Source organism: Ornithorhynchus anatinus, chromosome 11 (assembly GCF_004115215.2).
Source record: "Ornithorhynchus anatinus isolate Pmale09 chromosome 11, mOrnAna1.pri.v4, whole genome shotgun sequence".
Lineage (NCBI taxonomy): Eukaryota > Metazoa > Chordata > Mammalia > Monotremata > Ornithorhynchidae > Ornithorhynchus > Ornithorhynchus anatinus.
This window is the reverse complement of record NC_041738.1, coordinates 42,473,405-42,500,219: the sequence shown is the minus strand read 5'-3', so window position 1 is coordinate 42,500,219 and position 26,815 is coordinate 42,473,405. Positions and strand designations below refer to the sequence as shown.

The window sequence follows — 26,815 nt, the reverse complement described above, 5'->3', positions numbered from 1 at the left end:
AAGGCCATGAGCAGGCAAGGAAAATAATTCTGGAACTACCCCAGTAGAACTAACGCTCAGCTAATTTTATACATTCTGCCCTCCCCCTGCCAAATTCTGTCCAGCATAGGCATCAGCCTCTCCTACCCTTCCCAGTGGCCCTTGATCCCCACCACCTCACCCAGACAACCACACCTCCTTCCACGACTCCCCATCTCACTAGGTTACGGGAACACAAGCTGCAAACCCACTCAGAGCTCACCGACTAACCCAGATTTACATAAGAAATGAATAAAAGGGAAAGCGAAAGGGTTCCAGGTCTGGTTTTCATTATTTCCATCCTCATTTCTTTTGGGGTCCCTGTCAGTTGGGGCTCATTTTGGTGGTGGTTCACAAGCCTTCCCTGACTAAGTCCCCTTTTCCCTATTCTCCCACTCCCTCTGGATAACCCTGATTTGCTCCCTTTGTTCATCCCCCTTCCCAGTCCCACAGCACTTATGTACAGATCTGTCATTTATTTATTTATATTTATGTCTGTCTCTAGACTGTAAGCTCATCATGGGCAGGGAATGTGTTTGCTTATTGTTGTATTGTACTTTACCAAGTGCTTACTACAGTGCTCTGCACACAGTAAACGCTCAATAGAGAAGCTGCGTAGCTTAGTGGAAAGGGCACGGGCTTGGGAGTCAGAGGATGTGAGTTCTAATCTCTGCTCTGCTACTTGTCTGCTATGTGACCTTGGGCAAGCCACTTAACTGTGCCTCAGATACCTCACCTGTAAAATGGGGATTAAGACTGTGAGCCATACGTGGGACAACCTGATCACCTTGTATCTACCTCAACACTTAGAACAGTGCTCAGCACATAGTAAGCACTTAACAAATACCATCATCATCATCATTATTATTATTATAAATATGATCAAATGAATGAAAGAATGAAAATCCTGACTGGGGTAGCGTAAACACACTTTGTCAGACGGTGGTCAATCGTATTTATTGAAAGCTTTCTGTGTGCAGAGCACTGAACTAAGCACTTGGGAGAGTACGGTATAACAATATAACAGACACATTCCCTGCTCACAGTGAGCATGCTTATGGCAGTTGGGATTTTCTCCCCCAAGAGACCCAGAGGTGAGAGCTTGACCACTCTACTTCATTTCCAGCATGCTTGCCTTAACATGGGAAGTATTTCCCAATGATTATTAATAATAATAACGATGATAATAATAGTTATTATTAAGTGCTAAACGCTGTAGTAGGTACAAGATCATCAGACATGGTCCCCCACGGCAACTCACAACCTAAGAAGTAGGGTATCTTATCCCTCTTTTATAGATGAAGAACAGACAGATTAGGTGTCTTGTCCACGGTCACGTAGCAGTCAGAAACAGAGCTGGGATTAGAACTCGAGCCCCACGCTCTTCCCACTAGACCCCGGAGGTGGAGGGGTGCAGTAGACAGCTCTGGAGAGGAGGAAGGAAACGGCTGTAATCCCAGATTGCCCGGTGCTACGTGAGCTGGGGTCTGCCACCTCCCCTCTCTGCCCTGGGTGCAGGTGAACACTTGAATATTCCATGATTGACCGTGCTGCCTTGTCCAGCTGTACAATGGGAAACACAATTCAGCCACATCATTCACTCATTCAATAGTATTTATTGAGCATTTGTTATGTGCAGAGCACTGAACTAAGCGCCTGGAATGTACAAATCGGCAACAGATAGAGACAGTCCCTGCCCTTTGACGGGCTTACACATCGTGAGCTCCAAGGTTGAGGGTATGTGTGTGTTTGGGGGGTGGGTGTTGTACTCTCCCAAGCCCTTAGTACAGTGTTTTGCAAACAGTAAGCACTCAGTAAATTCCAAAACATGATTGTATGTTGGAGGAGTCGGGGTTAAAGAGCATAGCTACCTGCTGCGGCCGCCGCCGCAGTACTTCCTCTCCCTCGGCCACCACTTCCCAGACTGAGCTAAGCTGGGCCAGCCTTGGTTCCGCACCCATCGCTGCTGCCAGCTCTGCCCGGGGCGGGGGCAGTTTAAGGAGTGGAGACTTCTGTTTCTTAAACCACCTTCTCTTCCTCAGCGCAGGACAGCGCAGGACAAAACCCCCCTTGTGGGAAGGGAAGGCTGGCCAAGGACCCTCCTTCTTGAGGGGAAGGGCAGGGACTGGAAAACGTGGCCTCTCCAAATTGGCAGCCCCCAGGGACCACCTGCTGCACCCACCCTAGGACCAGCTCTGCTTACCTTCCAGGCAATTAGACACTGTGGCTCAAGGAATTTGAATTCCTTGGAAGAAGGAGGAGACACACATTCACCCCCCCCCCAACACACACACACACACACACACACACACACTATACTGGGAAGCATCATGGCCTAGTGGGTAGGATAGAGCACGGGTCTGGGAGTCAGAAGGACCTGGCTTTTAATCCTGGCTCCACCACTTGTCTGCTGTGTGACCTTGGGCTAGTAACTCGTCTCCTCCTTACCTCGGTTACCTCATCTGTAAAACAGGGATGAAGACTGTGAGCCCCCAGGTTGGACGTGGACTGTTTCCAACCTGATGTGAGCCTGTGGTGGGTAGGGATTTGTATTTTCCAAGTGCTTAGTATAGTGCTCTGCACACGGTAAGCGCTCAGTAAATATGATTGATTGAACGAATTAGTTGGAATCTACCCTAGCAGTTAGTAAAGAACCTGGCACATAGTAAGGGCTTAAGAAATACCAGAGCCCAGGCTTGAGAGTCAGAGGTCATGGGTTCAAATTTCAGATCTGCCACTTGTCAGCTGTGTGACTGTGGGCAAGTCCCTTAACTTCTCTGTGCCTCAGTTCCCTCATCTGTAAACTGGAGATTAACTGTAAGCCTCACGCAGGACAACCTGATTACCCTGTAGCTACCCCAGCGCTTAGAACAGTGTTCTGCACATAGGAAGCGCTTAACAAATACCAACATTATTATTATAAAAGAAGTTGTGACTCTTGATTCTTAAATTATGGCATAAAACACTTACAATCCACCAAGCCCTGTGCTAAGTGTTGGGGTCAAACCAAGGTAACCTGGGTTCTTTCGTAATGTGTGTTTTCACTATGGGTTTTAGACAAAATCCAGCTAAGCAGGGGACGTTCTTCTGACGGTATGCATCTATCCCAGTAGAACACCAATCGTCTGTGTGCATGTGTGCGTGGCCAGTCGAAGTGGGAGTATTGTAGAGGGAATTTTCTTTAAATGTGGAGTTCTTCAGGAATGAAACGTTCACATTATAGAACTGAATGAAATCAGGTCTCATGCATTCTCTTTCCCACATAGGGCTCTCAGTCAAAGCTATATCATTTCCATTTAACCAATGAGGACACTAAGGTGCAGAGAGGTAAAGTGACTTGCCTAAGGTCACGCAGCAGGCCACTGGCAGAGTTGGGTCTAAACCTGAGACACCTGACTCCCGGTCCAGTGTTCCTTTCACTAGGCCACCCTGCTGAGCCACTCCTACAAGACGGGGGGCAAAGATGAGTCAAAAATCAGCAGTAGCCAGCCCCACCCATGAGAAGCAGAGGTTTGGGCAGCAAAGTGACCACTCACCCATGCTTGTGGCTTATGTGCCAAGCCTCAGGACTGCAAGAGTCTGCCAGTGCCCTGTTCCCTCTGACCTGCCCCTAAAGGAGGGCAAAGGCTTTCCCATCATTATAGACAATACCACCATTCTCCCTGTTTCAAAAGCCCATAGCCTCAGCATTATCCTCAACTCATCTCTTCCATTCAAACTGCATATTCAGGCTGTCACCAAATTCGGTCAGTTCCACTGGCATTTCTACAGTTCACCCCTTCTTCTCCATCCAAATCACTCCCTCACTGATCCAAGCACTTATCATTCTCCATTTTAGCTACTGCATCAGTCTCCTCACTGACGTCCCTGCCTCCTGTCTCTTCCCTCTCCAGTCCATACTTCACTCTGCTGCCTATATCATTTTTTCTAAAAAAGTATTCAGTCGATGTATCCCCACTCATGAAAACCCCCCCAGTGGTTGCCCATCCTTCTCAACCTCAATCAGAAACTCCTTACCGTCGGCTTTAAGGCTCTCAATCAGCTGTCCCCCTCCTACCTTACCTTGCTAATCTCCTCCTCACTGTAACTTGGTCTTGATTTACTCACTGCTGACCCCTTGCCCATGTCCTCCCTCTGTCCTGGAACTCCCTCCCCCTTCATAACCAACAGACCATCACTCTTCCCACCTTCAAAGCCCTACTACAATCACGCCTCCTCCGAGAGATCTTCCCTAAATTCTATTTTCCCTATTTGCCTCCCCTTCTGTGTCATCTATATACTTGGGTCTGTAGTCCTTGACCATTTTGGTAGTCACTCCACCCTCAGCTCTACAACACTTATGGACTTATCCTTTTACTCCGTCATTTTGCCTATGAGTAATTTATTTTAATGTTTTTCTCCCCTTCTAGACTGTACATTAATAGATTGTATCTACTAACTCTATTGCATTGTATATCCTAAGCACTTAGTACAGTGCTCTGCACACAGTAAGCATTTAGTAAACACCATCAATCGATTCATTGATTTACCACCTAATTTCTTTCATCCATCCTTCTCTCTATCAACTGCCCCAGAGTTCCAGTGTTAGAGAGAGCTCTGGCCTCAGTTCCTTCTAGGAAACCCTACTCTGGAAAGTCAGAGAGGACAGTGCTGGGACCACTGACAGGAATTCCACTGACAGTTTGACCAGATAAGATCCTTAAAAGACCACTGACTTTGGGGCACTGTGGCTTCTGGTCACCAAGGGATCAGGTTGGCTGGCTGGTGACATGCTCATGTGAGGCAGGGGGAGGAGAGCATGCTTGGCTCCTCAAAGACCAGTTATTATTTCTACCACGTGAACCCTCAGGGCTGAGCCATCAACTGTAAAATCCAGGGTCTCCTCCCCACTCCAAAAAGGCTCCAGCCCCAGGCTATGGGAGAAACCAAACCACCCTTAGGCCACCTCAGTTAGTCAATCCACTCAGGAGGGTTTTCTGAGGCCTTGATCTCACCTGTCTTGATGTAGACACTTTGCCCACATCCTCCCTCTGGCCTGGAACTCCTCTCCATTCATATTTGACAGACCACCACTCTCTCCACTTTCATGGCCCTACTTAAATGACATCTCCTCCAAGAGACCTTCCCTAAGTCTTTATTTATTAAGTGTCATCGAGTCGTTTCTGATTCAAAGCGATTCCATGGATATACCGTCTCTGGAAAGTCCTGTCCGCTGCTATATTACACAGCCTTTCTAAAGATTCTTCTGTTATCGTTGTTACGGTCTCTATCCATCTAGCTGCTGGTCTGCCACTTCCACGTTTCCCCTGGACTTTTCCTAGCATTAGTGTCTTCTCCAGAGATTTAGTCCTCATGATCATGTGTCCAAAATATGCTAACCTAAGTCGAGTTATTTGGCCTTCTAAAGACCGCTTTGATTTAATTTGCTCTAAAATCCATTTCTTTGTTTAAATTTTCCCCAAGTGCCCTTCCTTCTGCATCATCTTTAACTTGGATCTGCACCCCTTAAGCACTTTGATATTCACACTCCCCACCCTCCCCCACTCCCCCGCCCTTAAGTACATATCCTTAAACTTGACCATTTCCCTTATCTGTAATTTATTTTAACGACCGTCTCCCCCTTTAGACTGTGAGCTTCTCGAGGGCAAGGAGTTTGCCTACCAACTCTACTGCACTGTACTTTCCCAAGAAGTTAGTACAGAGCTCTACTATTGATTGATTGACTGATTGCATGGGCAGGGCACTGTTCTAGATGCTGAATGTGCGTAAGTTTCAACAAAAGCACAAGAAATGTCCTGGAGCTAATGCCCCAACTTCCATCTGGCCCTCACTGGGATGGGCCAAAGGAAGAAGGCTCCAGGAGCATTGGGAAGATTAGGCAGTGAAGACCGGGAGTTGATTCCAGGCCAAGAGCCAAATGGGGAAAGCTGAATAGTTCTTGAACTGCGTACGCCCGAAGCTGGCTGTTTCCAGTTGAAATGGGTGCAATTGGATCTGGCCTTGCCTGAAGCAGGGCAGACCTGGGATAGGCCAAGAGGCCCCTCCCACACCTAACCTTCACCGTGCAGAGGGCTCGGAATTCCCCAAAGGGGAGGGAGAAGTAGTGTTTTCAAAGCTAGGTTGACAACGGGAGCAGATGCCCTAGAACAGACCAAGACTGTAAACTCAATGTAGGCAAGGAATGTGCCTGTTTATTGTGATATTGTATTCTTCCAAGTGCTTAGTATAGTGTTTTCTTAGTTCAGCGTTCTGCACAGGAAGAGCTCGATAAATACGACTGAATGAATGCATAGTTCATCCCACATCCATTCAACTTCTTTTTGTACAGATTGTTGATCAGTGTGGAGGCCTGGATGCTGGAATGGAAGGAGCAGAGAAGGGAGAGAAACCAACTCTCACGTTTCCTCTTCCAGCTGGGATCCCCTCCAGAAATCCAATGACGCCCTGAGAAATGGGGCTTGGGAAACAGAAATTGAGAATCGGGGCCCTTTTTCTGACTACCCTCAGGACCACTGAGAGCTTGTGGGAACAAAGGTATTATATGGAAAACCAAGGGATCTCATTATTATTACTATTATTCTGCTGTTAAGAGAAGAATCTTCAGGTATCATGACACGTTGCCAGAACTCCTCCTTTCTAGATCCCCAATTCTAGAAGGGGTTTAAGGACAGTGGGTAGAACTGCTGCGGTCACTAGGGTGAAAACTGGCTTTTTCTTACTGCACTTCTCCTCCAAGTTTGTGTCAAACCCTCTGCGAGTCCCATGGACATCCTTGCTTTGCATATGTTCCTGAGATCATTCTGCTAAGGAAAAGCAATATCAGTAAACTCTTATGCCTAATTTAGTTAATCCAAAATTATGAATCTCAGTTCACCTGCAGCTGGCCAGGTGCCTGTCAGATCTCTTCCCTTCTGAGAGTCTCTTTCTCCCCCTGTAGAATGGAGATGATATTCTCTGTCTTTCCTGCCTCCCATCTCACTCCCAGGTTCCAGGAAGGATCGTGAAGATCCTATCTGAATCCCTCATTGTTTCTGAGATTATTTGATTGTGAAATTCCTGAGGGACAAAGACTGTGTCTAATTCCCACTTACAGTTTTTTCCATAATTTTGTATAGTGCTCTGCGTACAGTAAATACTATTACTATTACTAACACTACTAATAATAATGGTAGTATTTGTTAAGTGCTTACTATGTGCCAAGCACTGTTCTAAGCTCTGGGGGGGGATTCAAGGTGATCAGGTTGCCCCAAGTGGGGCTCACAGTCTTAATTCCCATTTTACAGATGAGGTAACCGAGGCTAGATAAGTTAAATGACTTGCCAAAGTCACACAGCTGGCAAGTGGCAGAGCTGGGATTAGAACCCACAACCTCTGACTCCCAAGCCCGGGCTCTTTCCACTGAGCCACGCTGCTTCTCATACAAATACTATAATCATCACCACCATTACCACAGCGACAGCTGCTACTAAATATAATACCACCGTGGATTCCCAGAACAAGAGCACGGGGCCTGGGAGTCAGAAGGACTTGGGTTCTAATCCCGGCTCTGCCGTATGTCTGCTGTGTGACCTTGGGCAAATCTCTTAACTTCTTTGGGCCTCAGTTAACTCATCTGTAAATCTGTAAAATGGGGAGCCCCATAGGGGACAGGGACTGTGTCAAACCTGATTAATTTGTATCTATTCCAGTTCTTAGAACAGTGCTTGGCACACAGTAAGTGCTTAACAAGTGCCATAATTAATTATTATTATTATTTGGGGGTATACATGACACAGGACTAGTTCAGCATTCTGAGAAGGGCTTTGCCCAGTGAGAATTATTTATGACATTTTTGAAGCCCTTCCAAGTGATTTAAAATGTACCCTTTAACTCTTCCACAGTGCCCTGCAGAAGCACAAGCACAGAGAGGCTGAGTGGTTTCCTCTAGAAGGGCTCAGGAGGTGTCAGGCTCAGAGTTAGATCCAGAACTCGGGTCCTGCCGATTCCCCAAGTAGCATTCAATCCGCTCAGTCACCCAGTCACTAGTGGGTGACAAAAGGCTTTGTCCCCAACTGCAGCTTCCAGTGACCCTAAGAAAGCTCAGGCCCAGTCCTAGGTGAAAGAGATCAGCGTGGCCTAGGGGAGCAGCGTAGCCTACTGGATAAAGCATGGGCCTGGGAGTCAGGAGACCTGAGTTCTAATCCCACTTCTGTCACTTGCCTGCTATGTGACCTCGGGCGAGCCACCTAACTTCTCTGTGCCTGCTTCCTCAACTGCAAAATGGGAAATCACTACCTGTTCTACCTCCTAATTTGATTGTGAACCCAAAGTGGGACAGGTACCGTAACTAGCTCGATTAACTTCTACCTCCCCCAGCCCTTAGAACAGTGCTTGACAAATAGGAAGCACTTAAAAGGATGTGACTCTTTTTCCAAGTCCCCCTTTCTGTTTTCAGCCATTCTAGCCATCAGCCCCGCATCCTGGCTCAGTTAGGACCAAATCTTGCCACTCGCAAAACAAAGCTGAGTCCTTGCTCAGGATTATCATTTACGGTTGAAATAAGTTCCAGATTTTTTCAATGATGTCACATGACTGTGCAGTTTGGTGAGGCGACCAAGTGGGAATGTCTCAAGCAGCATCTGGGACAACCAATGGAAAGAACCAACTGGCCAGGTGCCCCTGCTGGCTTTGGCCAAGACTCAATGGTCCCTGAACCTCCTCTTTGACGTCCAAGCTGAGCTGAGAGGCCACAGATCCCGAGGAGGGCTTATTTAAAACACATCCCAATGAATACTATTAATACTACTTGGGTGGCTCTGGGTTAGATGGGGCTTCTTGAATGAGGAAGAGGGGTGGTCTGCTTTTAATCCTGCAAAGGGCTACTCCTGGCCCTGGCTAGGGAATTCTCAGCTGGGCAAAGCTGGAACACAATGCTCCTAGATGGAATCCCCTCTGTGTTTGCTAAATGCCACCAGGCCAGCCAACTGCGGAGTATCAATCATCTAGCAAGGGCAGCGGCTGCCTCGGGGGAGGGGGTTCTCCGGGCCTGTGGCTGTGGCTCAGCTCTGCTCTCGGAGGGTGGACGTGGCGATGGCCACATGTCAATGTCGCAGCCGCCCGGCCAACACCGAGTCTCCCTGGTTCCGGCACCGTTTCCTTATTTTGGGCCAAGGGGAGCAGCAAGGGCGGGGTCAGGCGCTGGGGTCGACCTGCAGGTCTGGCTGAGTCGAGGAAGTTCAGAGTGGTCTGAAAAATCAACTTCTCCACCAGGCTGGATCAGCTGACCGGCCGACAGAATTTGGGGAGGACGGGCCTCCCCCAAGTCCTCCGGCAGGGAATCCGACATCAGAATCCAATGCGGCAGGGTCAACTCGGAGCCACGCCAGCTCTCTACTGAAGGAACTGCAGTGTCGCCTCGCTTGGCCAATGTGATTTGTACCTCTCCTCTCACTCTTTCTTTTCTACATGTAGAAATTTAGGCCTGCTTGCCTCCCCATTAGATTGTAAGCCCCTTGGCCGGGGGAAGCATATCTTTCATTTCTGTTGTAGGTTTCCAAACAACCGGTAGAGTCTTCTGCACAAGGAAGGCACTCTATGGATGATGGTGGATGATGACGGTGGCCACGATGATGATGATTTGTGCCACCCTGTGGTCTAGAGGAACGGCCCCACGGCTGGGGGCTGGGGAAAAATCACTTTCTGGTGGTGTGTTATATAAGGAATAGATTTGGGAATTAACACATTACTAAAGGAAACCTGTGTTGGACATTGACCTATACTCTCTGAAAGCATCTTTGCCATCTAAACCCTGCACCTTAGGATGAGATGCAAACAGATTCATTGCTCTATTATCTCGGAGGGTGGACGTGGCGATGGCCACATGTCAATGTCGCAGCCGCCCGGCCAACACCGAGTCTCCCTGGTTCCGGCACCGTTTCCTTATTTTGGGCCAAGGGGAGCAGCAAGGGGGGGTCAGGCGCTGGGGTCGACCTGCAGGTCTGGCTGAGTCGAGGAAGTTCAGGGTGGTCTGAAAAATCAACTTTTCCAACAGGCTGCATCAGCTGACCGGCCGACAGAATTTGGGGAGGACGGGCCTCCCCCAAGTCCTCCGGCAGGGAATCCGACACCAGAATCCAATGCGGCAGGACTTCCATACTCACTCATAAGAACAAAATGCCTTCCATACTCTACTCAGAATTCCCCTTCTCCAAGAAACTTTTCTGCCCGCCTCCTTTCATTTCAGTAATTCTCCTCTCTCTCCATCCTCCCCACACGACTGATTACTTCACGCATACCTCGGTACAACTTCACCATCAGTGGGGTCTTCTTCAAATACCAAAGACAACAACTTTCTTTTGCATAGCATTTGTTAATCGCTTGCTACATGCCATGCACTGTACTAAGGGCTTAGCTTAGTACTTAGCTAATGAGGCTGGACACGGTCCATGTCCCACGTGGGGCTCAAAGTCTTAAGCCCCATTTTACAGACGAGGGTACCGAGGCACAGAGAAGTGGCTTGTCCAAGGTCACACAGCAGACAAGTGGCAGCGGTGGGATTAGAACTCAGGTCCTTCTGACTCCCAGGCCCGTGCTCTTTCCACAGGGCCACACTGGTTCTCATATACTTAACCATATATAACCTCGGTAGAGCCGTCGTTAGCGTGCCTTGAGTGTTTATTCTCACATGTGGGTTTGCAAGTCTCCCTCCTTTGATTGTAAGCTTTCTGAGGTCAGCGTTTACATCCACTCCAGTTAAGCAAGATACTTATTGAGGGCTTACTGCGTGCAGAGCACTGTACTAAGCAGTTGGGAAAGTATGATTTAATGGAGTGGTAGATGCAATCGATCTCTTAGAAGCCACGTGGCCTAGTGGAAAGAGAATGGGCCTGTGAATCAGAGGGCCTGGGTTCTAATCTGCACTCTGCCAATTGCTGGCAGTGTGGCCTTGGGCAAGCCACTTCACTTCTCTGTGCCTCGGTACCCTCGATGGTAAATAGGGATTAAATCCTACCCCCTCCTCCTTAGACCGTGAATCCCATGTGGGACAGGGACCGTGTCCAACTTAACTTGTATCTTAGTGCTTAGAACAGTGCTTGGAACATGGTAAGTGCTTAAATATAACAATAATAATAGTAATGACCCCTAATTCACAGTAGGGAATCCCCTCACAAAATCTGACAGGACTGACCAAGATACGGGAGTCCAGGACGATGGAGAAGCAGTGTGGTTCAGTGGAAAGAGCCCGGGCTTTGGAGTCAGAGGTCATGGGTTCGAATCCCAGCTCTGCCACTTGTCAGCTGTGTGACTGTGGGCAAGTCATTTCACTTCCTCTGGGCCTCAGTTCCCTCATCTGTAAAATGGGGATTAAGACTGTGAGCCCCACGTGGGACATCCTGATTCCCGTGTCTACCCCAGCGCTTAGAACAGTGCTCTGCACATAGTAAGCGCTTAACAAATACCAACATTATTATTATTAACCTAAGGAAATGCCTTCAGGGGGCAGGGCTGAAGGGAGGGAGAGTGGGAGATTAAGGCAATCAATGATACTTATTTTGTGTTTACTGTGTGCAGAGGACTGTACAAAACACTTGGGAGAATACGCTATAACAGAGTTGGTAGATACATTCCCGGCTCACAAAGACCTTATAGTCTAAAGGGGAAGACAGACATTAATATAAATGGATAAATTATGGAGACGTACAAGAGTGCTGAGGGTGGGGTCAATAAAGGATTCAAATCCACGTGTAAGGGCAACGCAGAACCAGCCGTGCCTCTCTCCCCTCCTCGGCTGTGTCCCCCTTTCTTCCCTGGCCACCCTCCCCTTCTCTTCCTCAGCCGTATTTCCTTCTCCTCCCGAATTGTGCTCCATTTTCCTTCCTGGACGCCCCCCGCTCTCCTTCCCAATCTCAAAAGGTCTCAACTGCCCTGGGTCCCTTTCACAAGATTTCCAGGACTCCATTCCACCATCCTTCGCTAAACACAACACTGACACTGAGAAGCACCTTGGCTCAATGGAAAGAGCACAGTCAGAGGTCACGGGTTCTAATCCCCGCTCTGCCACTTGTCAGCGGTGTGACTTTGGGCAAGTCACAACTTCTCTAGGCCTCAGTTCCCTCATCTGTAAAATGGGGATTAAGACTGTGAGTCCCACGTAGTACAACTCCTCACTCTAGGCTTCAAGGCTCTCCATCACCTTGCCCCTTCCTACCTCTCCTCCCTTCTCTCTTTCTACCGCCCACCCCGCACGCTCCGCTCCTCCGCCGCCCACCTCACCGTCCCTCGGTCTCGCCTATCCCGCCGTCGACCCCTGGGTCACGTCCTCCCGCGGTCCCGGAACGCCCTCCCTCCTCACCTCCGCCAAACCGATTCTCTTTCCCTCTTCAAAACCCTACTTAAAACTCACTTCCTCCAAGAGGCCTTCCCAGACTGAGCTCCTCTTCTCCCTCTGCCATCCCCCCTTTACCTCTCCGCAGCTAAAGCCTCATTTTCCCCTTTTCCCTCTGCTCCTCCACCTCTCCCTTCCCATCCCCACGGCACTGTACTCATCCGCTCAACTGTATATATTTTCGTTACCCTATTTATTTTGTTAATGAATTGTACATCGCCTTGATTCTATTTAGTTGCCATTGTTTTTACGAGATGTTCTTCCCCTTGACTCTGTTTATTGCCATCGTTCTCGTCTGTCCGTCTCCCCCGATTAGACCGTAAGCCCGTCAAACGGCAGGGACTGTCTCTATCTGTTGCCGACTTGTTCATCCTGAGCGCTTAGTACAGTGCTCTGCACATAGTAAGCGCTCAATAAATACTATTGAATGAATGAATGAACTTGATTGCCTTGTATTCTCCCCCCTCACCCCAGTGTTTAGAACAGTGCTTGGCACATAGTAAGTGCTTAACTATTATTATTATTATTAACACATAGATGAGGCCCTGGAGGGGGTGAAAAGGAAAAAGTCTGGGCTGGGTCTCAAGTTTTGCCAGAACTCTGATGCCATTTCTCTCTTTCCCGCGGACCGTGACAGCCAAAATGTTCTGGTCGGGTCCCACCGGGCAAGAGGTTGAAAGGCTGAAGAGCCGAGCTGAGCTGAGCCATTGCACAACCTGCAAAACTGCTGCCTGGTGGGACCTAGCTTAGAGCTCTGCTGAAAACCAATAAAGGCGACAGCTTTAAAGCCCCCCCCAGGCAGAGTCTCAGTGGGCCCTGGGCTTCTCTGAGATAAGGGCCCCACTGGCTTTGTGCTGAGATAAGGGCCCAGCGCCGGCATTGTTCACTCCTATCCTCATCTAGGATAGAGAAAGAGACAAAACAATATGAGATGGTGAAACCCTCACCTTCCAGGAACTCTGTTCCAATCAGGAAGCTGGGGAGTTAATGAGTCAGTGAACTAAGGAGAGCGGAATGGCCCTAGAAATCCAGTTTTCCCAGCCCTGTCCTCAATTCTGTCCTCCTGCCTCTTCCTCTAGAGGGTGACTGGTCAGAGCTGGGATTGAGACCAACAACGTAGAATGTCTTTCCGAGTTGGTTTATTACTTCAGAGGGGGGTCAGCGTGCCTGCCCTCCGTTTGATCTGTCCCTGACATCCCTTGATCACCTTACTGGATCCATTCTGGCTGAGGAGGGCAGAGGGGCAATCACACAACCGACAATTGTTCTCAGCGGGGAAGCAGACAACTTGAAGAAGTCACTGAAGGAGGGAGAGAGAGAAAGAAGGGTCCTCAGAGGAGAGGCGGGAAGAATCCCCACTCTGGGGCCTGGTTACCTTTACCATCGTTGCCAAACACCACAGAGGATCCTGGGGGCTCTCCCACCTGCACTCATCTGGTGTCCGCCAACCAGGAACCTCCAGGGTTTCACAACAGTTCTTCCCACAGCCTTGGGGAGGAGTTAAAGATTGGTTAATTGGGACAAAGAGCCTAGGGGGATTGAGGCCTAGCCAAGCGGGCTGGGGGTAGGTTTCTGAGACACCTACCAACTGCTTAACCTCACTATTCCCTTTCTTCTTCCTCTTCCTCTCACCTTATTTCATTTCGACCCTTCACCTAGGCCACCTCGGAACAAAAATCAGACAACCCCAAATGGATGAAACTGCATTTATTGAGAAAAATGATTTTTGCTACAAATACATAATAAAGGTTTTTTCCCCCTTCAAAAACTGTATGTACCTTAAAAGTTCTATTTATATTGATAGCAAAAAAGTCACAAGGAACACATTAATAATAGCATGACCCTCTCCAAGGCCCAAACCACAGACCTCATCGGCTCCAGGAACCGATGCTCCCCTCTTGCCCCCAGCCCTTCCCGTCCCTTTCCTCCCTCCAGACCGACAGTGGAACGATGTGTTGGGGAATTCCCAGCCCACACCCCTGGAACTCCTACACCCGAGAGCCAGAGGAGAGGCTTCTCCGGTTGTCCTGCCACGTCAAATGTAAAAGTCAGAGGGCCAAGACCTTTGTTCTCTGCCGGGCAGTCAGGTGGCCGCTCCCACGGCAGGTTTGGGGCCTTCCTATCAGGTCCCACACCCAGTTTGGGAATCTTCTACCACTGATGAGAAGTGGCTCGGTGGATGCATCCTCTGCCCTCCTGCTTGCCCGTGGGGGCCTACGGTGAGGTCAGCAGAGCCACGGTCCCAGGGCGGGGGATGATCGGGGGCGTGCCGGAGCCCACCTGCGACTGGCACGTGCAAGGACCCAGCACTCAGCGCGTTGATGAGCTGGACTAACAGGCAGGACTGGGGAGGGGGATCCTCTCCTGTCCATCCTCTCATGGCAGGAAAGAGATCACCTCCTTGGAGATGTGCCTGGCTGAACAGGGAGCCCCAGCGCTGATGAGAATCCTCAGTAAAGCCAGAGCAGGCCGTCTGGCTCCAACTGCCCCTGCGTCAGTGCAGGGAGGGCTGAAACGGCAATCCCGAGAGAGGATGGCTAGCCTGAGGCTAGTCCCGCAAGAGAAAGGCTCTCACGGAAAGGCCTATAGATGCTCAGGTTTCCGGACCAGGCAACAGCCCTGTCAGCAGCTCCCTCCGTGGTCAGGGACTCACCTCTGACAGTGGGGCTGCTTTCAAAAGCTCAGGCGTTCACATCTCAGAGTGCAGAGGACCTTCTCTGGGTAGGCTGGGCCTGGACGGTACCCAGGGTGTACAGGGGTGTTTGGGGGAAGAGAGATGGGAAAGGACTGGCTGGCAGACACAAGCCCACCTGCCTGCAAACAGGAGACACCCCCCACCCCCGCGGAAGACCTGGTTCTTGTGTCTCAGCAGCAGAACATTCTCCTTTTACTTAGACTATAAGTGCGTTGAGGGCAGGGAATGTGTCTACCGCGGTTATACTGTACTCTCCCAAGAAGTTAGTACCGTGCTCTGCACACGCTACGTGTTCAATAAATATGAATGAACGATGGATTACTTAGGACTCCGGTCACTCTCTGTATTTCCCTGTCCAGACACGGACAGGTTGGGGGCAGGGGGTCAGTTGCGCGTCATACCACACTCCAGTCTCCAACAGCAGTAGCACCTGGATTTATCTCACCAGGAGCCTTGCTCCCCCTGGAAGTGAAGAGGGCAACAACTCAGCAGATGCTGGAAAACCAACGGATCTCACAGCAGGCTCGCGGCCCACCCCCCAGAACCAGGCATGGCACGACAGGTCCCTTTAGAAGAAACTGCCAGGGAAGGTGCATGCTGCCCAGGTGCCGAAGATGATGGGCAAGGCCACCCTGGCGGGGGGGCATAACTGGGGGGAAACGCGGCATTTCCAGTCACCCCGAGGACACAGAAGAGAGGATTTGTCCTTTCAGGCTCCAGGCACTACCAGACCGAGTGGCCTCCGGTCCCTGGCCCCCAGGAAGCAGCCCAGTGGGGCTTTGGAAGGGCCGCTCAAGTCACTGAACGTGACCTTTCAAAAACCAGCATCTCCAGTGCCGAGGATCCATTTCCAAAAGACAATCCCGACAGGGGCGTCGTAGACCTTACATTACCAAATCCGGTGGAAAACCGAAGAGCACCGGGACGTGGACGGAGTAGGAAAAGCCCCCTTATTACGGGTCGGACCACACGCACGACTTGGTTCACTGTGCCCCTGTGGGGCTTTCACTGTGCCAGTGATCTCTGCCTTACCCTGAAAACGGATGAAGGGCGGGCCATGTCTCTTCAGTCATGCTCCCAGCATGAACCCCGGGTAATGAGGACAAACCCATGCACTATGTAAAAATGAGGCAGCGTAAAGGTTCCCCATCAGCTGAGAAGAATGAGAGCGCGTGGTCTGACTGGGTGATCACTGGACTTGACTACTGCACTTGGATTTAAAGGGGGAAAATTCCCCAAATCCTCAAATCACAATCCACCCCCTAAGGCTTGGTCTTCTGCTGCCCTCTCCACGCCTACCTGACGGGATCAACACTGGCTCTCTCTTGGGACTGACGCTAAGACTGTCAGGACGGAGAGCGGGGATCGGGTTTTCACCTTCCCAACCCGAATGGAAGTTGGTAGCAGGGGAGGAATTTCCTTTCGGCTGTTTGAGCAAAGGGGGGCAGGAGAAGAGGAGGAAGTAGAAGGGATGGGACTGGTGAAAACAGCTTCGACCAGACCCTATTCCTTCAAGGAGTTACATAAATACAGTCATTCCTCATTTGTGTAGGTGCTTCTTATGGGGCAAGGAGGAGAGAAGAGGGTAGGTGTAGTAAACAATAAATCAACCGGCGGTATTTACGAAGCGCTTACCGCGTGCCGAGCACTGCACTGAGCATTTAAGACACCGGGCACTTGAGCCAGTGTGGAAGCTAGTTGCAAGCACGCTGTAAAGAGGTATGTAGTCCAGGTTCTATCTCACGTGTCAGGTTATTGTTTGCGGGCCCAAGAGTCTGGCCTGTCCCCGGTCTGGGTCTATGGGACGGCAGCCTGAACGCCACCCTTCTACAACCGGAACCGCCCCGTCTCTCTCCTCCGCAGCCCCCGAGTTCCAGGGGTGCACGAGGACCTGGCCTAGACTGGACCAGTCCTGCTGCCAACGGCAGTGAGGGCCCCAGTCGGGACTGGACTGATCTGGTGGTCGGCAGATAGGGTGAGGAACGCACGAGCAACGGTCGGCGTGGCTGTTTCTGACTGCCGCGCATGGACTGGGACTTCCGTGCCCAGGAGTCAGGCCTGTTGCTTCAGGGGCGGATGAGGTACGGAGGCAGCGGCAGTCAGAGGAGGACCCAGGGCCAGAGAGAAGGAAAAGAAATGCCGACTCGCTGCTACTCTCCAGGGAGAGGTCACGGGGGTAGGATGAAGACGACGGGAAAGGCCGGAAGACCTGGAGTGATAACCCGGCACCCGACAGTCTGTCGAGCATTAGAGCGCTTTGGTAAGAAGGCAGGCAGAAAGTCAGGAGCCTAAGATCACAGCTGGGCCCAGGGAAAGGGCTGCAGTTTGCCCGGGCTGGTGGACTCCAAACACCTTCGGTTCTTCCTTCATTCATTCATACATACTTATTAAGCACCTACTGTGTGCGGAGTACTCTACTAAGCGCTTGGGAGAGTACGATATACCTCTTTACTCTCTGAAACTGCACTACAGTGCCGACTCCTATTCGGTTAGGGACTACTTTCAGTCAAGCGAGCAAATATTCACTCAGTGCCGTCCCATATTCGGTCTGGACCAACTCTATCTCTAATCGCTTTTGCAGGGCTCAGGAAAGGGTGAGGCCAATGCCAGGAAGAGCAAAGTCAAGAAGAGCACGGGCCAGGAGTCGATGATTTCTCAGATGGTCAGTGTGATCCCCGGGGACAGGCACACGGCTTGGAGAAAGAGAACCTCCGACTGGAAGCAGCGATCCGGAGGAGGCTTGACTCCAAGAGGCGCTTCGGACCACTCCAAGAGTTAACTTTGGAACATAAGCAGGAGAACCGAAGCTGGGGCTTTCCGTGCTCCAAAAGAACTGTGGGATGGTAAATGGGAGATGGAGTGGAGAGAGGTTGAGTTGGGAGAACAGAAGAGTCAAATATCTCTCCAGCGGGGCAGATGGGTGGAAACAGCCAGTAGCCACAGTTGGAGAAAGAGGTCAAAGGTTGCTTTTTCAAGAGGTGGATTAGGGACAGGTGGAGAAGAACAATGACTCAGATAACACTGAGCTCCGGGAGAATTTGCAACGTTTCAATAAGAGTTCACCCAGAGAGGCGGACTTCATGGGAGGGCAAACCATTCCGGTCAGTACCGGGGGCCAAGCCATAGCTGGAGGTCACGCTGCCTCAATCTGTGGCCAAAGGGATCTCAGAAAGAGGCCAAGTCTGCTCCTGGAGTTGTGCTTTGAACCAAGCCTCCTCTCTGCAGAGAAGAATCAAATTCCAGGGCGATATCACACCGGTCGGACGGCAGACCGTTCTTCCTAAGGGAAGAAATGGACATGCTTCGTGGTGAGGCTGAAGGAATTAAGTAGTTTGAGGATCTGGTGACTGGCCACGGGATCTATTCCCGCAGGGCGGAGAAAAGAAGCTGGAACTAGATTCTTGTAATGACTCCTCTTCTCTGGGATCAGAGCTAGTAATTAAACATTTAAAGTAGGGTGGGAAAGAAGGAATCCAGCCTCCTGGATTCCACCTTCTGTCCAGTTGAGGGCCACTGGGTAGGTGAACTTGGTCTCTGTTGCTCAGTTTCTCATCTGTACAAAAAGAATCCCTGGACACTGTTGGCTTTACTGGGATGCGGGGAGATCTGAAGGATCGTTGGGCAGGGGCTGCCTGGGGATTATGTGAAGCAACTTACAGCCTCAGAAGTTATCATTTCTTGAATTTCTATAGCACCATTCTTCTGAAGAGCTCTAAGTGCTTCCCACCCCTACGACAACATACCCAGGAGGGAGGGGGTTAAAGGATATACCCAAGGTCGCAGGTCAAGGGTAAGGTCTCAACCACACTGTAAGGTTCTGACCCGCTACCGGTACTGAGAGTTCCCCAAATCTGTCCTCCTCTTTGAAACAGAATACTAAAGCTGACTCTTCATCCACAGGCCTCTTATCGACCTTGATGCTGCTGTTGCTGCCGATCGACTGTGTCCATTAGGTTCTCCCTCCCTCAGGGCAGAAAGGAGGAGTCTGATTGGCTTAGGAAAGGGACACTGCAACCGCCGACTTCTTAGCGTCCTCTGCTTGCTATCTAGTTCCTAGGGATTTCAGTCCCGAGGCCGGCTCGGCCCCAAATCTTTGGTCAGCGCGAGCTTTACGCACCGAGGGGCTTGACGTCCCAGCCGCCTGGGGACTCAGACACGCCGAGAAGAGGCTTGTCCGTAGGGCCCGGATTCAGTTCCGGGAGCTACGGGTCTACCGAAGGGGAGTGCTGCCGCTTGGAAAGAACCCCACAGACCCCCCGCCCACTCGAGGGTGGGGACACCAGTGCTGCCTGGAGAACCCGCTTCTATAAACCCACTGGAATCTTTTTTTGGTTAAGGAGAGGCTTTCAAATACCACGGGGGTTATCCACTCACTGGCTCCCTGACTCACAGGGAGTGGGAGGCAGCGGTTCGGGGTGGCTGGGGGGAGAGGGACAGGGACAGACCTGCCCCGCTGGGGCCCTTCTCCCCCAGTGAGGAAACGGTTGCAGAAGCGAAGGATCCCCCTCGCCCCCTGCCTCTTGCTGGCGCCTGCCTTAGACAAGTGGGCCCCAATCTACTTGGGGCCGGGTTAGTTCTAACTGAAATTAAGAGCAGCTACCTTCCAGATTTTCAGATGCTTGAAAGGGGGACTCCTTCTGAAAATGGGATTTAAATAAATAGAAAGAGAGGGAGAGGGACACAGAGAGAGAGAGAGAGAGCGCCAGAGAGATGCAAACGCAGTTCTCAGTTACGGGTAGAACTGGATCGGAAGTCTCCAGATTAGACCTGGAAATCAAGATAGGCACCTCCAGTCCATCCCTCAACCCCCAGACCAGCTTTATTCCTTCGCTTTTGGAGGCTGGAACCGACCGATCCGGCTCCACCACCCACATCCAGAACGGGCGGCTCAGCCTCAAAAAGCGCAGTGACGGCTACCGCTAGGAGTTCTTTCGGGTGCTTGGGGGCATGTGGATCTCACGGAGGGCAGAGAGCAGTGGCTGGCTCCAACCTGCCCCTCTTCCAGCTCTGGGGGATGCTCCCCTCACTTTCGGGGACGCTGTTCCCAGAGACGCCGGCTGAGGGGCAACTTCCGGGCAACTCGGAAGAAACTCCATCCCAGGGGGAGCCCCTCTGCTTCCTTCGGTCTCCTCCTGCCCCCCACCGCAAGTCCAGATCCACAAACCGGGGAGGGGCTCTCAGCCGGGCCTGGCTCGATCTCCTAAATATCAGCCTGCCCAACGGCCGATCAAACCGTTAGCCACCCGGGGCTTCTCGGGGGATGGAATCTCTCCCCGCTCATTAGCAAAAGGAAGGTCGACGTGAGAAAAAGAAACCACCATCAAGAAATCCAGAAATAACATATTGGACGCAGCCTCCTCTCAGGCACACAAGCACGAGTGGAAACACCCTCTCAATTCCAGTTTCGGTCCCCGTTTCTCAGCCCTCCCCTCCCTCAGGCTGATCCCGGACCATGGTTTTTTTTGATAGTTTTCTTTAAAAAATATATACTTCTTTTTAATGTTTCATAAAAATACTATTGTTCCTAGTCAAACACAGATATTGCAATATGAAGAGTAACTGCTTTTTCCTTGCTCTAGAAAATGTGAAAAGGTCATCACACAGGTTAATATAGAAAAAATGCCAGAACCTCTAAGTATCACAAAAGCCGGTACCAAATGAGCAAGGTGGAAGCTTTACTGAGTGCCAGGTGTCGGGATGGGGCTGCTCGGGCCTCTCCTCTCCGGCCACCGGGCCAGTGGGTCACTGGGCCACCGGGCCAGGTGGCTGCCGTGTTCCCAGCAGGGCCTCTAGAAGCGAGAAGCGGCCTCCGCGCTTGCCAAGCTGCAACCAACTGCTCAGATTTCACACAGTTTCACAGCCCCCAGCCACCTCGCCGAGCTCCGGAGGATCTCCTGTGCCAAAAAGCACCAAACGCATCAACTTCCCTCTACCAGAAACGGGGAGGTGAAAGGTTTCCGCTCAAACCAAACCCTCTGTCTGGTAAAGAAATCTCCGGCTCCTCCCCACCCACCAGAGGGCACCGAGGACCGGCCCTTGGGGCTGACCCTGACCGACCCTGCGCTCGCTCTCGGCCATGAATAAAGACTCCACCTTATTAGAAAAGGTGCAGTTCAGACAGAGGTGACAGGGAGGCCTAATTGGTAGGGAGCGCTGAGGAGCGAGCCACCTCTAGTCCCCCGGGCTTCGGATCGGTGACCTGGGGGCGGGATCCGGGTCCGCTCCGGTCCGCAACTCAGTTCTCAGACAGGGACAACGCCAGGGCCGCCTGGAACGAAGCTTCTTCGTCGATGCTGTAGTCCTGGAAGAAGGGAAGGGGGAGGTGGGGAGAGATGAGGAGGAGGGAAGAGTCACGGCAGCAGGGCCTGGGCTCTCTTCCCTTCTCTCTCGGGGCCCTCCCTCCCTAAGCCCGGAGCGCCCGGTGGCAAAAACGGAGGCCACGTGATCTCCCGGCCAATAATCAGAAGAAGAATAAAAATAATTGTGCTTATAATAATAATTTGCTAAGTGCTTGCTATGTGCCAAGTCCTATACTCAGCGCTGGGCTAGACACAAGATCATCAGGTTACCCAGGCTGTTGCTGGGCCTACTTCCTTCTCCCACTCAATACAGCTTCCCCCCGGCGCCGCCTCATGTGGTTTCAGGGACCATCTGTGCATAGGAGGTCCCCAGCCGAACCTCCTCCCTCCGGCCTCTCCTTCGGTCCGGTTCAGAGGCGCCTGTCTTCGAAAACCCTGGACCCGGATGCCTCTCCAGTGTTCGCTCTTTAGCCTAGCTGGTCTCCTCGGCATCTCCTGGCGGGCAGGCACCGCTAGCCCGGCGCACAAAGCCTACCAGAAGCGTGAGTAGGGCGTTCTCACTGCAGTCATTTCCAAACGTGGCCTGGTGGGAAGAACACGAGCCTGAGAGTTAGAGGACCTAAATTCTAATCCTGGCTCTGCCAATTGACCTTGGGCAAGTCCCTTCACTTCTCTGCGCCTGTTTCCTCAACTGTAAAATGGTGATTAACTACCTATGGTCCCTCCTACTTAGACTGCAAACCCCACGTGGGACAGAGATTGGGTCTGACCTAATTAACGTACCTATCACAGCGCTTAGAAGAGTGTTTGACACTCAGTAAACACTTATCAAATACATAAATAATTTTCTTTTCTTTAAAAAAGTGCCAACCATCTGCACAGCACTGAACTATGGGGTTCCAGGAATAGAAATAGAAATTAGAGGCCAGTCTCGCCCTCCAGGTAACATCCTCCTGGGGAGGACAAGCACCCAGAAGAGATGGACCGCAACTGTCCGAAGTATGTGAGGAGAGATTAAAAACCAACAACCACAGTTGATAAAGCTATACATATACAATAGGTACCCAAACAGGGAAGCATATAGGTGATTCATGAGTGCTGAGGTGTCGAGATGCTGGTGCGCTGACTCGGAATGTGGGGGAGCTTCACGGTGGTGGTGGTTTCTTGAAGGAGCGGCGGGAAGGAAGCACTTTGACATGGCTACGGGTGGGGGACACCCTCGGGGGGTGGAAAGAGCAAAGGGTAGGGGGTGGAAAGTCAAGACGGAGGGATGGGAAAGAACTGGATTGGGCAGCAGAGGGGAGGGCGGGCGAGGCGAAAGGCGGCTGCCGGCTGACCGACGGCCTCACCGCCGGTGGTGACGGGGAGCCATTAGAGGATGCGCCGAGATGGAACGTGTGGCCGGTCTGGAAGAAGTTCTGGACGGGCTCAGGGAAAGAGTGAGGGTAAGACGTGTGAGAAACAAACAGGTCATGATTCCTTTTTTTTTTCTTTAGGTTTGGGGGGGGCGGGAGGGTGGGGCACGCAGCCGGAGTGGAAAGGCTGGGAGGGGGAGATCCGAGATAATGCAAGAGAGAAAAGAGGGAAAGCATTATTTCCAATACTGTGGTCTTTAAATTCTCAAGAAACCGGCTCCAAAAAGGTATAATCAGCCCGGGTCCCTCAATTCTCAAGAAACCAGCTCCAAAAAAGTATAATCAGCTTGGGTCCAAGAAGCCCGCACCCACCGAATACTCTATTTTGCCTAGGGGTTGGCTTTGACAGAGAAAGCCCGAGGTAGGTGATCCCACCCCACGCAGGCCTGGCTTTGACAGAGAAAGCCCGAGGGGCAGGCAGGTAGGAAGGAAGGAGACACTAACTCTCCGGCCCAGCTTCTCTGGTCAAGCCCCGCAGGAATCCGTCCGGTGGCCAGGCGGAGCTCCGGGGCCCAAGCGTCCAGGTCCGGTCCGTAGCCAGATCGAACCGGAAATGGGCCCGGCGGAGACTGGAAGTGGTCCGGGGCCCCGGCCCCATCCAGGATAGGCCTTTGTGGCCAGGCCTGGCACGCTGCGCGGGACCCCCTCTCTTCTAAGTGTCGGTTCTCGGGTGGCTCCACCCTCCCCGGCACCCCGCAGGCGGGGGTCGCCCAGCAGCGAGAACAGCTGGCTTCTTTCCTACGCCTGGGAAGAAAGGGGGCCCCACCCGGGCCCCACGGGGGCCGCCTATGAACCCCGCGCCCACCCCGGGGCTCTCTCTCCGCCCAGCCCGCTGCCCCGGAGTGACCCGGGAGCCCGACCCGGGAGAGCGCGGCTGCCCGCGGGGGCAGGGAGACTGTGGTTTCCCTTCTGGTTCCAACACGCCGAGGGACAAGGGAGGACGGCTGAGGGGGTTCAGGAGTTCAGGAGACAAAAGGAAGCTCTGGAGCCCATCCTCTATGATTCAGCCCCTTGAGAGGGGAACAAATAAAGCCGTAATAACCTGTGGTGTTCCTGCAGGAGGGCCCGGGCCTGTTGGGCTGGACCAGCTAACCTCCGCCTGAACTCAGCAGCCCTTACAAAAGCCACCCGGGCGGGCGGGCGGGCGGGCGGGGGGGAAAACCCTCCGCTCTGGGGTTTGCAGTTCCTCTCCTCGAAGGCTTCGGGGCTCCCTCTAGTGCCCATTTGGACCCTCGGCAGGGATCAGAATAATAAGGACGGCGTTTGTTAAGCGCTCACTATGTGCCAAGCACTGCTCTAAGCGCTGGGGAGGATACCAGGTCATCGGGTTGTCCCACGTGGGGCTCACAGTCTTCATCCCCATCTGGCAGGCGAGGGAACTGAGGCCCGGAGGGGAAGCGACCTGCCCAGAGTCAGGCGGCCGACACGCGGCAGAGCCGGGATTTGAACCCACGTCCTCTGACTCCCCGGCCCGTGCTCTTTCCACTGAGCCACGCTGCTTCGCTGTGAGGGACGTGCGCTTGTCTGAGACGCCCTCCACGGTCCACTTGGGAGATGCCATTCCCAAGTTCCCTGCAGTTTCCTCTTAGGACTCGACGCTACTTGTAAAGGAGGAGCCCGTACTGGGCACTTGAGGGGAAGAGGAAGGGATCGGCGGGAGAGGGACGGGCTGGGCAGCTCTCGAGAGATATAAACCCTAATGCCTACTACTTACACGATAATCTAATTATAACTCTATAATAGGCATTAGGATTCATAACTCTCGAGAGCTATGATATTTATGAAACATGATTATTTATATAATAGGTAAGCGGTGTGGTGTAGCGGAAGGGGCATAGACCTCGAGTCAGAGGACCTGGGCTCTAATCCTGGTAGGGCGTATATCTCTTGAGAGCTATGATATTTATGTGATATTATTATTTCAATAATAGGGAAGCGGTGTGGTGTAGTGGAACGGGCACAGGACTGGGAGTCAGGCGACCTGGGTTCTAATCCTGGTTATGTCACTTGTCTGCTCTATGACCCTGGGCAAGTCACTTTACCTTCTTTGTGCCTCAGCTTCCGCCTCTGTAAATTCAATACCTGTTCTCCCTTCTTAGATTATGAGTCCCATGTAGAACAGGGACTGTGTCCAACCCGATTAAACCGTATTTGCCCCTGCGCTTAGTACAGTGCTTGGCACACAGTAAGCATTTACTCGATCAATCAGTCGTATTTACCGAGCTCTTACCCGATGCAGAGCACTGTACTATAAGCGCTTGGAGTGTGTGCCTCAATCACTTCTCTGTGCCTCAGTTACCTCATCTGTAAAATGGGGATGAAGACCGTGAGCCCCACGGGGGACAACCCAATGATCTTGTATCTACCCCGGCATTTAGAACTGTGCCTGGCACAGAGTAAGAGCTTAATACCAACATTACTATTATATTACAGTGCCTGGCACATAGTAAGCACTTAAATACTACTATAATTATTATTATTATTAATACCAATACTAATAATATAATTCCTTTGTCCCAAATGCCCTAGGTACAGAAAGGAGTGGGCAGAATTTCCCAAACATCAGGCAGACTCCATGCTGGCTCAGGACAGAGGCTGGGAACTGCCGGACCACCTAAAGAGTGTCTAAACGGTCCTTGGGGCAGCCCTTCTCTCCGAGGAGATGGGCGGAGGGTGTCCGATCCAGGCTCACCAGACAAACTCTGGGGCAGGCTAAGGGTTCTTCCCGGTGGTGGGCTCTCACGAACAAAAGACCCTCGGGGGCGGGGGTGAGCCCCACTCACTCAGCGACGGGGAATCCCAGCCCACAAACCAGTGTGAGTTGACGCCCACTCATTGCCACGGGCTCCCTAAGGCCGTGGCACCCTGCAGAAGCATTCCAGGAAGGACGCTGAGCTATCCGCCCTCACCTCCTCACCCCTCCAGGTAAAGGGCCTTGGCTTGCCATTAACCCCGGCCCGAATAAAGAGCTGAGGACGAAGCTCCCCCAATCACTGTCCCGGTCCCAGGCGGGGACCCGCGGGTTACCCACCACGAAGGTGTCGTAGGAGAACTTGTGCCGGTGGAGGAGATGCTGCAGGAAATTGGCACTCTTGTAGCTCGGGTCACCCCAGGGCATCGCTGAGCAGATCGGACAGACCTGAGACACACGGGAAGTGGAAAAGGCTGAGGCTGGGGCAGCTTGGCGTAACTCGTCCCATACGTTCTCCCCTCTGGCAAGACCTGGTTTGGGTTTTAAATCCTGGGAGCTTTGGGTGATCTGGGTCTCTGCTCATCCACTCCCTTCACCTGATTACCAGAAAAGAGTCGGTGTATGACCCTGCCCGTCTGCCCTGAAGTAGAATATCTGAGCCCACGGCTGTTTTCTGTTTTCCTTTCTCATCTCCACCTTTTGAAGTCAGGTGAGCCCCCATCCCTTCCAATTCATACTGTCGGAGCCCCGGCAGCATGGGATGGTTCCAGGTATTGTTAGCCAGGGGATAAGCAAACCGGAGGAGCCCAAGCTGCTTCTAGGATGACTTGAGGTGCCAAGGAACGTTAGCTACTTGAGTGAATCCCCCGCTGCCGTGGCCACGGAGACAGCGCCCAGGACTTAACGGTTTAGGGAGGTCTGCGTGCAAGTCCCCTTCTGGAAATGATTTGTGGGGGCAGTGGAAAACAGAGAGCCAGTGAACAGAGATCTTGTGCCCACATTCAGCTGGCTCACGGATGTCAGCGGGCGATAGCCTTGCTACCTAGATGCCTTGGAATATCCTCCCTGCCCGATCTGACCCTCGTGAAGCCGGGGGCAGAGAGAAAGCCAGGGGAAGGGATCCGGAGGCCGAGGTGCTTCTACTCACCACCCTGTTGGGGTCGTTGCGGTGGTTCTCCATGCAGTGTTTGACCAGCTCCTGCTGGTCCAGGTTACGGGCTCCACAGTAGGGACAGACGAAGGTGGACCTGTTGGGGATATTGCTGGGAGAGGGGAGAAGCAGAGACGGGGCTTAGGAGCAGTGGCTTAGCAGGTGCCCATCAGCCTCGGGGG

General features: G+C 52.0%; 1 protein-coding gene across 3 annotated transcripts in view; it reads right to left on the bottom strand.

The window, feature by feature from the left end:
* Positions 1 to 14,074: 14,074 nt before the first annotated feature.
* The window catches only part of RNF166 (ring finger protein 166), a 28,753-nt gene continuing 16,012 nt past the window's right edge, over positions 14,075 to 26,815 (bottom strand). The window contains exons 3-7 of one of the 3 annotated variants that reach the window (XM_039913416.1): positions 26,631 to 26,745; positions 25,823 to 25,930; positions 21,912 to 21,959; positions 21,277 to 21,378; positions 14,075 to 20,971 (exon numbers count right to left, since the gene is read on the bottom strand). In XM_039913416.1, coding sequence (XP_039769350.1) covers positions 21,313 to 21,378; positions 21,912 to 21,959; positions 25,823 to 25,930; positions 26,631 to 26,745 — 337 coding nt within the window. In that variant the 3' untranslated portion in view covers positions 14,075 to 20,971; positions 21,277 to 21,312. Of the gene's footprint in view, positions 21,379 to 21,755; positions 21,960 to 25,822; positions 25,931 to 26,630; positions 26,746 to 26,815 lie in introns of all 3 variants that reach the window. The other 2 variants (XR_003762827.2, XM_039913417.1) reach the window with 2 other exon arrangements.